The 13,709-nt window shown below is 36.9% G+C and overlaps 1 protein-coding gene across 14 annotated transcripts in view; it reads right to left on the reverse strand.

The window, feature by feature from the left end:
• EVI5 (ecotropic viral integration site 5) overlaps positions 1-13,709 on the reverse strand; it is a 237,931-nt gene that overhangs the window by 135,081 nt on the left and 89,141 nt on the right. For all 14 annotated transcript variants that reach the window (XM_060411667.1, XM_060411662.1, XM_012176230.4 and 11 more), the window contains 5 exons: positions 13,368-13,493; positions 11,804-11,947; positions 10,756-10,845; positions 10,553-10,650; positions 533-593 (listed from right to left, as the gene is read on the reverse strand). In XM_060411667.1, the coding sequence (XP_060267650.1) occupies positions 533-593; positions 10,553-10,650; positions 10,756-10,845; positions 11,804-11,947; positions 13,368-13,493 (519 nt within the window). The remainder of the gene's footprint in view (positions 1-532; positions 594-10,552; positions 10,651-10,755; positions 10,846-11,803; positions 11,948-13,367; positions 13,494-13,709) is intronic.

The following is a 13,709-nucleotide window of genomic DNA, read 5'->3' on the forward strand; positions in this document are numbered from 1 at the left end:
TTACATGCCCTTCAGATTGAAAACCTACCTATTTCTCTCAATAGTAATTAAAATATAACCTTTGCTTAGAGACTGGAAGATTGAATTAGTCAAAGCTTTTTGCTTCTTTAAAGCAGCCAAAATTATTTCTAATGCAATAATCTCCTCTATTTGGTCTCCCTTATACTATACTGCTTTTAGTCTCAGCATGTTATAGATTATCTTCTCTGTAACTTTTTAAAACATGCTTAAATGGAATGATAATTATTCTTCCCCCAAAGAAGTATCTTCTCCTGATGACCTGCCAATAAATCCAGAAAAAGGAAAAGCTGCTTTCTTCCATATTAGAATGAAAACCACTTCAGTCACATTATTTTTTGAAATGTCTGTTTTTAACTATAACCTAGTAGGATGGTAAATTTATCAGTAAATACAAACACCATCATTAAATCTACAATATATCAACATATGTCACATAACCTAACATATATTGCCAAATAACTGACTTCAATCAAGTTATATTCAGTACTTTTAAAAGTTCTAAGATACTTACTTTAATTTCAACTTGTTCTTCCATTTCTTTAGTTTTTATTGTAGTATATTCCTTTTCAAGCCTAAGAAAGAGGGGAAAAAGAAAGTTAAAGGTATGCTTTCATTCCAATTTAGTTACAGAAATTATAAAATTTAAAGCCATATATTAACACAAAATATAATTTTGCTATGTTCCCCTTAACTTATGATTTGCAATATTTGAAATCAGAAAAATCATCTCAATAGTTGTACGCGTTTTCACACAAAAAAAATTATTTCAAAAACAAACAAACAAAAAAGAGGCTTCCTTGGTGGTCCAGTGGCTACGATTCTAGGCTCCCACTGCAGGGGGCCGGGGTGCAATCCCTGGTCAGGGAACTAGATCCCATGTCCCACAACTAAGTTCAATTGCTGCAACTAAAAAAATCCCACATGCCACAACTAAAGATCCTGCATGCCTCAACAAAGATCAACAATCTCACATGTTACAACTAAGACCTGGTACAGCCAAATAAATAATAGGATAAATATTTTAAAATAATGATAAAAATAAGAACCACAGAAAAGTAAACTTTAAAAAGCAAAATGCTATAAATATAAAGCACAAAACATAGAACTGAGCTTATAGATTCTATCTAGGCCTTTACTTACAGAAGAACCACCTATCCTTCCCCCTCAAATTGGAATACACTGATAAAATTCAACTGGATCTTAACTAAGCTTGACTAAGAAATCTGTAAGGGGAGAAAAGGAACAACTGCTCCTACCAAAAAAAATTCCAGTTAATAAATGTGGAAAGAATGAGGCAAATATAAAAATCACCATTAGAGCTCCACAATAAATAACTGCCATCGGCAAGAAAAATGGATGCTAAAATCAGTGGGTAGAAGTTTAAACGCAATATCAGAGTATCTCTCCCAAAATGTTTAGTAATTACAAAGGAAAAAAATAGAAAATTTATAGTATAGGATCTTAGCAGACAACATCTGAGCCAAATGATCAAGGTTAACATCACTAGTAATGCATACAAACATCACACACTCCGTGTTAAGATGTACTGAGAAAGGCACCTCACCTCTGTGGTATACTACCCAGTAACGCATATCCTCAATCTAATCAAGAGAAATCATTAAACCCCAACTGAAGGACATTCTAAATAAATTACATTTGGCCAGCTCAATCAGAAGTGTCAAGGTCAGAAAACATAAGAAAAGATTAAGGAACTGTCACAGACTGTAAGACAGTAAGAAATGAGAAACAAATGTAAGGTACTATATTTGCAACTTTACTATTAAAGCATAAAATTATCTTAAAAAATTACTGGCCATCCAAAAATTAGTACTACCAAGTTTCTTTTTTTAAATATTGTTCTCAGTCAAAAATGTTAATAACAAGTTTAACCCTCCAAATAATAACCAAGTTCCACATAACTTATAGCTCCTTTGAAAAATCAAGTTCTCCCTCGAGAGACAAGAACCTATTATTTACTCTGTTTAATCTCACTCACTTTTACTTTCTTTTACTTTCAGTCTCACTTAGCTCACAGAACACTTTTGTATTGTGGTAAAATACATATAGCAAATTTTACCATCTTCACTATTTTTAAATGTTCGATTCAGTGTCTCTCCCAGTGGCGCTAGTGGTAATCTGCCTGCTAATGCAGGAGATATAAGAGATGGGGCGGTCGATCCCTAGGCCAGGAAGATCCCCTGGAATAGGAAATAGCAACCCATTCCAGTATTCTTGCCTGGAGAAACCCATGTACAGAGGAGCCTGGCGAGCTACAGTCCATGCGATGTCAAAGTCAAGCACTACTGAGTGCATGCATTCGCACATACACACACACAGAGAAGGCTGTGAAGCTGTCACCACCACCATGTCCACAGCTTTTTTCATCTTAAAAAATGAAACTCTATACCTGTGAAAGAATAACATTCCACTGCCCCCTCTCACCAGGTCTTGACAACAACCGTTTTATGCTCTATGTATGTGAGTCTGACAATACTAAATATCTCACAGAAATGGAATTATACAGTATTTGTCCTGTTGTGACTGGTTTATTTCACTCAGTATCATGTCTCCATAGTTTACCCATATTATGCTGTATACTGAGCATCATTTTATGTGCCTACTGACCACTTATATCTCTTTGGAGAAATGTCCATTCAAATCCACTGTCCATTTTAAAATTCAGCTGTTTGGCTATGGCTGTTGAGTTTTAGGAGTTCTCTATATAGATATTAATATATCTATATATTAATATATAGATAAGAGTAAGTGGATAATATATAGGTAAGAGTTCTCTATATAGATATTAACCTTTTATCAGATATGTGATTTGTAAATGTTTTCTCCCATTCTGTGGATTGTCTTTTCTGTTAAGCGTCTTTCTTAGAATACACAAAAATTTTTGAACATATTTTATTTTTAAATTTTAAGAGTCTCTAATGGATAGACCTAACAGAAGCAAAAGATATTAAGAAGAGGTGGCAAGAATGCACAGAAGAACTATACAAAAAAGGATCTTCATGACCAAGATAATCACAATGGTGTGATCACTCACCTAGAGCCAGACATCCTGGAATGTGAAGTCAAGTGGGCCTTAGAAAGCATCACTATGAACAAAGCTAGTAGAGGTGATGGAATTCCAGTTAAGCTATTTCAAATCCTGAAAGATGACTCTGTGACAGTGCTGCACTCAATATGCCAGCAAATTTGGAAAACTCAGCAGTGGCCACAGGACTGGAAAAGGTCAGTTTTCATTCCAATTCCAAAGAAAGGCAATGCAAAAGAATGCTCAAACTACCGCACAATTGCACTCATCTCACATGCTAGCAAAGTAATGCTCAAAATTCTCCAAGCCAGGCTTCAGCAATACGTGGACCGTGAACTTCCAGATGTTCAAGCTGGTTTTAGAAAAGGCAGAGGAACCAGAGATCAAATTGCCAACATCCGCTGGATCATGGAAAAAGCAAGAGAGTTCCAGAAAAACATCTATTTCTGCTTTACTGACTATGCCAAAGCCTTTGACTGTGTGGATCACAATAAACTGCGGAAAATTCTGAAAGAGATGGGAATACCAGAGCACCTGACCTGCCTCTTGAGACACCTATATGCAGGTCAGGAAGCAACAGTTAGAAATGGACATGGAACAACAGACTGGTTCCAAATAGGAAAAGGACTACGTCAAGGCTGTATACTGTCACCCTGCTTATTTAACTTATATGCAGAATAGATCATGAGAAACGCTGGGCTGGAAGAAGCACAAGCTGGAATCAAGATTGTCGGGAGATATCAATAACCTCAGATATGAGGATGACACCACCCTTATGGCAGAAAGTGAAGAGGAGCTAAAAAGCCTCTTGATGAAAGTGAAAGAGGAGAGTGAAAAAGTTGGCTTAAAGCTCAACATTCAGAAAACGAAGATCATGGCATCCGGTCCTATCACTTCATGGCAAATAGATGGGGAAACAGTGGAAACGGTGTCAGACTTTATTTCGGGGGGCTCCCAAATCACTGCAGATGGTGACTGCAGCCATGAAATTAAAAGACGCTTACTCCTTGGAAGAAAAGTTATGACCAACCTAGACAGAATATTCAAAAGCAGAGACATTACTTTGCCAACAAAGGTCTGTCTAGTCAAGGCTATGGTTTTTCCTGTGGTCATGTATGGATGTGAGAGTTGGAGTGTGAAGAAAGCTGAGCGCCGAAGAATTGATACTTTTGAACTGTGGTGTTGGAGAAGACTCTTGAGAGTCCCTTGGACTGCAAGGAGATCCAACCAGTCCATTCTGAAGGAGATCAGTCCTGGGATTTCTTTGGAGGGAATGATGCTGAAGCTGAAACTCCAGTACTCTGGCCACCTCATGCGAAGAGTTGACTCATTAGAAAGACTCTGATGCTGGGAGGGATTGGGGCCAGGAGAAGGGGACGACAGAGGATGAGATGGCTGGATGGCATCACTGACTCGATGGACGCAAGTCTGAGTGAACTCCGGGAGTTGGTGATGGACAGGGAGGCCTGGTGTGCTGTGACTCATGGGGTCGCAGAGAGTCGGACATGACTGAGCTACTGAACTGAACTGAACTGAACTGAATACTTAACTCCATCATCACCATTTTAACTTTCAATTCTAGCTGTAAGCAAGATAAGGCAGTACTGCCAAGCATCTATTAGCTGGATAAGGTAAGAAGCTGCTCCATCTGATTTTTCTTGCTTTGTTCTCTCAGGGCACACTCCTTCTGAAGCAAAATTTTCTGAAAATGCCCCTCTGACTTGGAATCCCGGATATTTTTATATCCCAGAGTAACGTACCACAGTAAGAACTGGAGCATGACAGGTTTGCCTTACGTTCATAAAGTAGTAGAAGGCAGACTGTAAAAGGGAAGGTAGAAAGGAACACAAAGATACTGTAATGAAGAACAGACCTGACTCCACATTGGATCTACTCCTTTAGCTCTAACCTTTGTGCTTTGTTACCTGTGCTTAATCATTTTGGCTCTGAACTGTTGTACAAAGATGTTGCCTAGATACATGAGCCTGAAATACAAATGAGAGCCCATTCTCAAGGCTCCGCCTCCCAGGCTTGATCATTAAAAGGACAGCACTTTTCTAGAATAAAATACTTAGGAATATATCTACCTAAAGAAACTAAAGACCTATATATAGAAAACTATAAAACACTGATGAAAGAAATCAAAGAGGACACTAATAGATGGAGAAATATACCATGTTCATGGATCGGAAGAATCAATATAGTGAAGATGAGTATACTACCTAAAGCAATTTACAAATTCAATGCAATCCCTATCAAGCTACCAGCCATATTTTTCACAGAACTAGAACAAATAATTTCAAGATTTGTATGGAAATACAAAAACCTCGAATTGCCAAAGCAATCTGGAGAAATAAGAATGGAACTGGAGGAATCAACTTGCCTGACTTCAGGCTCTACTACAAAGCCACAGTCATCAAGACAGTATGGTACTGGCACAAAGACAGACATATAGATCAATGGAACAAAATAGAAAGCCCAGAGATAAATCCACACACATATGGACACCTTATCTTTGACAAAGGAGGCAAGAATATACAATGAAGTAAAGACAATCTCTTTAACAAGTGGTGCTGGGAAAACTGGTCAACCACTTGTAAAAGAATGAAACTAGATCACTTCCTAACACCGCACACAAAAATAAACTCAAAATGGATTAAAGATCTAAATGTAAGACCAGAAACTATAAAACTCCTAGAGGAGAACATAGGCAAAACACTCTCAGACATAAATCACAGCAGGATCCTCTATGATCCACCTCCCAGAATTCTGGAAATAAAAGCAAAAATAAACAAATGGGATCTAATTAAAATTAAAAGCTTCTGCACAACAAAGGAAAATATAAGCAAGGTGAAAAGACAGCCTTCTGAATGGGAGAAAATAATAGCAAATGAAACAACAGACAAACAACTAATCTCAAAAATATACAAGCAACTTATGCAGCTCGATTCCAGAAAAATAAACGACCCAATCAAAAAATGGGCCAAAGAACTAAATAGACATTTCTCCAAAGAAGACATACGGATGGCTAACAAACACATGAAAAGATGCTCAACATCACTCATTATTAGAGAAATGCAAATCAAAACCACAATGAGGTACCACTTCACACCAGTCAGAATGGCTGCGATCCAAATATCTGCAAGCAATAAATGCTGGAGAGGGTGTGGAGAAAAGGGAACCCTCCTACACTGTTGGTGGGAATGCAAACTAGTACAGCCACTATGGAGAACAGTGTGGAGATTCCTTAAAAAATTGCAAATAGAACTACCTTATGACCCAGCAATCCCACTGCTGGGCATACACACCAAGGAAACCAGAATTGAAAGAGACACATGTACCCCAATGTTCATTGCAGCACTGTTTATAATAGCCAGGACATGGAAACAACCTAGATGTCCATCAGCAGATGACTGGATAAGAAAGCTGTGGTACATATACACAATGGAGCATTACTCAGCCGTTAAAAAGAATTCATTTGAATCAGTTCTGATGAGATGGATGAAACTGGAGCCGATTATACAGAGTGAAGTAAGCCAGAAAGAAAAACACCAATACAGTATACTAACACATATATATGGAATTTAGAAAGATGGCAATGACGACCCTGTATACAAGACAGGAAAAAAGACACAGATGTGTATAACGGACTTTTGGACTCAGAGGGAGAGGGAGAGGGTGGGATGATTTGGGAGAATGGCATTCTAACATGTATACTATCATGTAAGAATTGAATTGCCAGTCTATGTCTGACGCAGGATACAGCATGCCTGGGGCTGGTGCATGGGGATGACCCACAGAGATGTTATGGGGAGGGAGGTGGGAGGGGGGTTCATGTTTGGGAACGCATGTAAGAATTAAAGATTTTAAAATTAAAAATAAAAAACTAAAAAATAAAAATAAAATAAAATAAATAAATAAAAATTTAAAAAAATAAAAGGACAGCACTTTTCTATTCATATGGAGATAAAAAGATGCAAAATGAAGAAAATTTGTCTTGTTGGGGGTTTATAGGAACATTGTGACCAGATCTGTGGACTGCTGCAAAAAAAAGAATTCCAGCACCAAGACATCTGCAACAACCAGCTACCCTCACTCCCCTGTTAGCATTAAACAGGCCTAAATCCTAACTCAGGTAAGATTGTTCATTGGGACACCAGTCCTCCATCTTCTTAGTCTGCTGGCTTTCCAAATGAAGGCACTATTCCTTGACTCTTGATTAACTGGCCTGTCATGTGGTGACTATTCTATGCTTGAACTCAGTAAAAATACCTCTAACTCAGGAATATTATCATGCAGATAAAAGTTAGGAAAGAATATAAATGGAAATATCTATTATTTATATAAATTTATATAAATATAAATTAATTTATATAAATATAAATGATATAAATATAAATGTTGACCATGCTCTGAACATTTTCCTGGGCCCCAGTGGACTAGACTGTGTATACAGTTTAAAGACACATAGACTATGCATCTCTTACATGACAAATTAATAACCTGTTATATTGACAAAGACCCTGATGCTGGAAAAGACTGAAGGCAGGAGGAGATGGGGACGACAGAGGATGAGAGTCATGAGTTTGGACATGAGTTTGAGCAAGCTCTGGGAGTTGGTGATGGACAGGGAAGCCTGGCATACTGTAGTCCATAGGGTAGCAAAGACTCAGACAGGACTGAGAGACTAAACTGAACTGAAACTATAACTGTAATAAGCTATTTACTTCCCTGCTCTCCCATCATCCTATGTACAGGAAGTTTGAACCTTTTTCAGAACCAGGTCCAAGTCTAAGTTCATTATATTCTGAGAGTGGTACTTATTAGAAACAGACGAAACTCATCCTTTAATACTGATAAAACATTACTCTCCAGAATATGCATAATAAGCAGTAAGAAGTAGATATTACAATGGAAAAGGAAGGCAAGTACCAATAAAAGGAAAAAATAAAAAGGAAAAAAACAGAAGCATATTTGTTATGGTGACTTGTGATCAGGGATCTTTGGTTACTACTGTAAAAGATTACAACTTACTAAAGGATCAAATGATTAGCATTTTTTAGCAATAAAGTACTTTTAAATTAAGGTTAAGAGGCAGAAACTGAGACGGTTCCTAAGGTTTTATAGAACAGAACAGCTTTTCAGTCTAAAGTCTCAAAATGATACTGTGATGTAATTGGTTATTAGTAATTTCACAGGTAATTTATTAACAATACTGGCTGAACATGATAGATTATCTGTTTTCACAAATTAGAGTTAACTAATTTTAATAACAAAATATTTACTCATATTCTAATATATTTTTGGAGTAGGAATCTCTATGGGAGTACATTGAACATGCTAATGTAATTTTATTATGCAGCAGCAAAGATATTAAGAACTGTGAGGCTAGTACTGCTATCATTTTAAAGCATCTCGTACCACATTAACAAGTGTCAGGAATGCTAGTTATGACCTCAGGTTAAGATTTATTTAACCGTTGAAAGCTAGAAGAATAAGAGCCATTGTTCTTAACACTTTTATTATTATTTCAGAAATCAAACTTTACGTGACAAGACTGCTTATCTCGAACTTTAATGAAATACATACAAAACAAAGTTTCACTAGAAAGTAATTCCAGTTGAGCTATTTAAAATCCTGAAAGATGATGCTGTCAAAGTGCTGCATTCAATATGCCAGCACATTTGGAAAACTCAGCAGTGGCCACAGGACTGGAAAAGGTCAATTTTCATTCCAATCCCTAAGAAAGGCAATGCCAAAGAATGCTCAAACTACCGCACAATTGCACTCATCTCACACACTAGTAAAGTAATGCTTAAAATTCTCCAAGCCAGACTTCAGCAATACGTGGACCGTGAACTTCCAGATGTTCAAGCTTGTTTTAGAAAAGGCAGAGGAACCAGAGATCAAATTGCCAACACCCACTGGATCATCGAAAAAGCCAAGAGAGTTCCAGAAAAACATTATTTCTGCTTTATTGACTATGCCAAAGCTTTGACTGTATGGATCAAAATAAACTGTGGAAAATTCTAAAAGAGATGGGCATACCAGACCACCTGACCTGCCTCTTGAGAAACCTATATGCAGGTCAGGAAGCAAGTTAGAACTGGACATGGAACAACAGACTGGTTCCAAATAGGAAAAGGAGTACGTCAAGGCTGTATATTGTCACCCTACTTATTTAACTTCTGTGCAGAGTACATCATGAGAAACGCTCAGCTGGAAGAAGCACTAGTTGGAATCAAGGTTGCCGGGAGAAATATCAATAACCTCAGATATGCAGATGACACCACCCTTATGGCAGAAAGTGAAAAAGAACTAAAGAGCCTCTTGATGAAAGTGAAAGTGGAGAGTGAAAAAGTTGGCTTAAAGCTCAACATTCAGAAAACTAAGATCGTGGCATCTGGTCCCGTCACTTCATGGCAAATAGATGGGGAAACTGGCTGACTTTATTTTTCTGGGCTCCAAAATCACTGCAGATGGTGATTGCTGCCATGAAATTAAAAGACGCTTACTCCTTGGAAGGAAAGTTACGACCAACCTAGACAGCATATTAAAAAGCAGAGACATTACTTTGCCAACAAAGGTCCGTCTAGTCCAGGCTTTGGTTTTTCCAGTGGTCATGTATGGATGTGAGAGTTGGACTATAAAGAAAGCTTAGCACGGAAGAATTGATGCTTTTCAACTGTGGTGTTGGAGAAGACTCTTTAGAGTCCCCTGGACTGCAAGGAGATCCAACCAGTCCATTCTAAAGGAGATCAGCCCTGGGTGTTCACTGGTAGGACTGATGTTGAAGCTGAAACTTCAATACTTTGGCCACCTGACGCAAAGAACTGATTCATTGGAAAAGACCCTGATGCTGAGGAAGATTGAGGGCAGGAGGAGAAGGGGACGACAGAGGATGAGATGGTTGGATGGCATCACCGACTTGATGGCCATGGGTTTGGGTGGACAGGGAGGCCTGGCATGCTGCGGTTCATGGGGTCACAAAGAGTTGGACACGACTGAGAGACTGAACTGAACTGAATACACAATAAACAAAAGTTTAACTTAATGCACACCTCATGACTATCTTGCTCGTTATGCTAATCTTGAACTTAAGTGACAGACTGGGGTCAACTGAGAGGAAAAGAATGTTAGGGATGACACCATAAAAGCGGTTCCTAAAACAAGAGCAAACTCTCTTATATACACTTACCAGGTTCCTAATTCTAGTCACTGTGGAATGGGAAAGGAGTTTTAAAAGTACCATCAAAAAAACAGTAATACACAATAGTCCTCTGTACCATCAGAGCCCTATGAAATTCCAATATTAAATTTATGTCATATTAAAAACTAATACCACCAAAGAAAACATTACAGTTCTATAAAATGAGGAGGAAAATTGTACTCACCACTAGAATGTTTTGCTGCTTCTATTTCATCTCCTAAAATGCACTGACAAACCAATATTAACTAAAAAAACAAAATATAAAATACTTAACTTACTTTTTCATTTTTTTAGAGTTATACTTGACTTGGTAAGCTGCCTGGATTAATTTGTCTGGACCACCATCAAACTGATGTGGAATGACCTTCTGAAAGTGCTAAGATACAACAGAAGAAAAACATAAGAATTACTTAGTGCCATTTATTATTCACCAATACATAGTAAAATCTAAAGACATTTAAGAAATCATGACCTGGCTTACCTGTAACATCCCTTCCATGTCGAGTTGCATCAGTTCTGCCTGATTCATCTGAAGAAGCGCTAATCCTACCCGAAACACTATTTCTAAACCCTGAAGAATCAAATTATAAAGTCAAATTTAACTTACTCTTCCACAACAACTAATCACTCAAAAGAATATTAAGGTAAACACTTAGGTACCTAAACTAGAGGACAGCACACATTTTCTGTAAAGAGTTGGAAAACAAATGTTTTAGGCTTTAGGCCCTACCTATAAGTGTCACAAATAATCAACCCTGGAATTGCAGCTGAAAAGCAGACACAGACATCATATCAACAAACAGTGATGGCTATGTTCCAAGAAACTTTATTTACAGAAAGGACAGATTTGGCAGGCAAACCAGGATAGATCAGTACACGATTCATAGTTTCCTGGCTCCAGACTAACCGAATTAAGCTATGTTATATAAATTGATCTTCCCAAGATGTAATTAATAATAATTAATAACATTCTTAGGTGCTCTCTATCACTGATCACCTATCCTTACCTTCCTACTTTCTCAGTCAAAATACAGAAGACAAAGGGTCACCACTACATGTCAGTGACAGTTAAAAGGACTACCTGCAAGGTGTTCATGGGATAGAAGAAAATTATACTCATTACTTCTTCTTTGGGTAACAGATGCATTGCAACAATATTAACTGTAAAGGAAATTTTAACCCTCACTAATTCTCACTAAATCAAAAAGGAGGTAATTCAGGTCTGATTAAGAGTACAGGCTCCTGATTTTGACTGCCTATGTTTGAATCTTGGTTACTATACCACTTATGTGTTATGTGTCCATAGACAAGCTACTTAATGTTTCTCTAAGTATCAGTTTCTTCACCTGTCATCCATCAAATGAGGAGATGAACAGTACTCATAGGGATGTTATAGGATTAAATGAGATTATCCATGCAAGCAGCTTAGCATGGAACACATGAGTCTCCTTTATTGTTCTCCTCATTGCCTAGCTCTCATTAACCCAGTGATTCCTTTGCTCAGTCTGGTAAGCTGCCCACTAACTTACCTCAGACATAAAGATATCAAATATCCTTGTTGCGATTGGTAGTGGAAAAGTTGTAAGGAAGATAGTCAGAAACCATGATGATGCATACATTGAAGTATGAAAACTCTGAGACTGAAAATGCACAAAGAGCTCTGGAAGGTGCTCCTAAACAGAAGAAAGGAATTAATTAACTAAAACACTATAAAACTGAGTATTTTAAGCCAAACTATTGTACACATACTAAATTAGCCCTTACCAAACATAAACATGAAAATTCAGGAATCACATGGAAGAAATAAGAGGCAGAAATGGACACTTTAGATAGTGGTTACTATTTGGAAAAGGAAGAAGGGAAAAAGGATGTGGAGTTGGAACTTAAAAAGTTGGAACTTCCTAATGATTTCTTAATAAGAAAAATTACAATAAATAAGTAAAATTTTTACAATTTTCTTTACTTTTATATAAACTATAATATTTTTTAAAAAAAATTTTTTAAAGGAAAGATGCTATGTTGAAATACTTTCAGGTGCTATATAACCCTGACTGCCTATCCTAAGCTCCCTTCTCATCTGAGATACTTCAGTAACTCTAGTTAATTCAAAACATAAATGACACATTAACTGAAAATAAACCAAGGGAGTTTAAGGTTGATAAAAATAAGCTTACTATTTAAAAGACCAATAAGAATCATCAAGACCTACTTTGTCTTTCTCTTTAAAATGCAAAAACATTTGGTATATCCCTTTCTTCTCATCACACATAGAAAAGGTAAAGGATTTTAAAATTCCTGTGGGTAAGGCTGCCAGGGAAATGGAGACTTTTCTCAGGAAAATGGCTCTTATGCCAGCTGAATCCTTAACTTATATTCTTAAAGTTTGCTTACCTAATGGAAATGTAAGTAAATGGAGAATATTTATACCATTATACCACAGGGGAAAATACCAAATCTACTTATATAAATACAAAAATTAAATCCAGAAAGGTGAAATACTTTAAAGGTATTTTTCACTTGGTTTTGATTCCTCTCTTTCTTCTTCTCTTTACCCTCAGACAGTCAATAAGACTATGAATCTTAAATCAACAATATAAAAGGATAGAGACAGTAATTTTTTTAAGATTACAGGTTAGCAGAAAAAGTGAGATGAAAGGCAGTAAAGAAAGGTAGGGGAAAGGCAGGGGAGAGGATTGAAAAGATGAGATCCCATCTCAAAGGAAATGAATTGTATCAGCGTCCAAATGTCATGGGCTTCTGTAGGAGAGCATAATCTACATAAAATAATGTGATCAACACAGCATAATAAAGAAACTCATGCACCTAGGTTATGATATATTTGGCACAAATGTTTAAGATTTGAACATAAAAATTGTAGTAAAGTTCCAGATGATCTACCTGGCACAGCACCTAACTGGGAAGTAAAGTCTAAACTGTGGGTTAACGGACCAACAAATAATCATGTAATCAAAACAGTGATTTTTTTTTCAGTTGCTTTAATGCTTTTGACATTAAATTTGCTTAGTTGTCACTCAAACCAAGATGACAAAAAATACAAAGGCAGTATGTTTTTGGTTAACACCACACTTTTACCTGTATCATGCATTCAAACTGGTACATACAAAGGCCTAATTCTGCCATACTTGGTTTAAAAAGTTCACGAAGTCTATAATCTTGCATTAATTTAACAAATACACAGAAAGCTTCTTCTTCTGGCATCTGCATTAGGAGGAAAAAAAGCAACATCTATTAATGTTCTGTGATAAACAAATAAGCTAATACATTTAAACTAAGTACTTATCCAACTATAACCACTGTTTTGAGTGCCAAGTGATATAATATTAAGAGCAATGGACTAGGAATCAGAAGATTCTAACTTCCCATTCTATCACCATCAATGAGAAATTAGGCAAATCTTACAACTGAGACCAGCTG

This window comes from Ovis aries, chromosome 1 (genome assembly GCF_016772045.2).
Source record: "Ovis aries strain OAR_USU_Benz2616 breed Rambouillet chromosome 1, ARS-UI_Ramb_v3.0, whole genome shotgun sequence".
NCBI classification, from domain to species: Eukaryota; Metazoa; Chordata; class Mammalia; order Artiodactyla; family Bovidae; genus Ovis; species Ovis aries.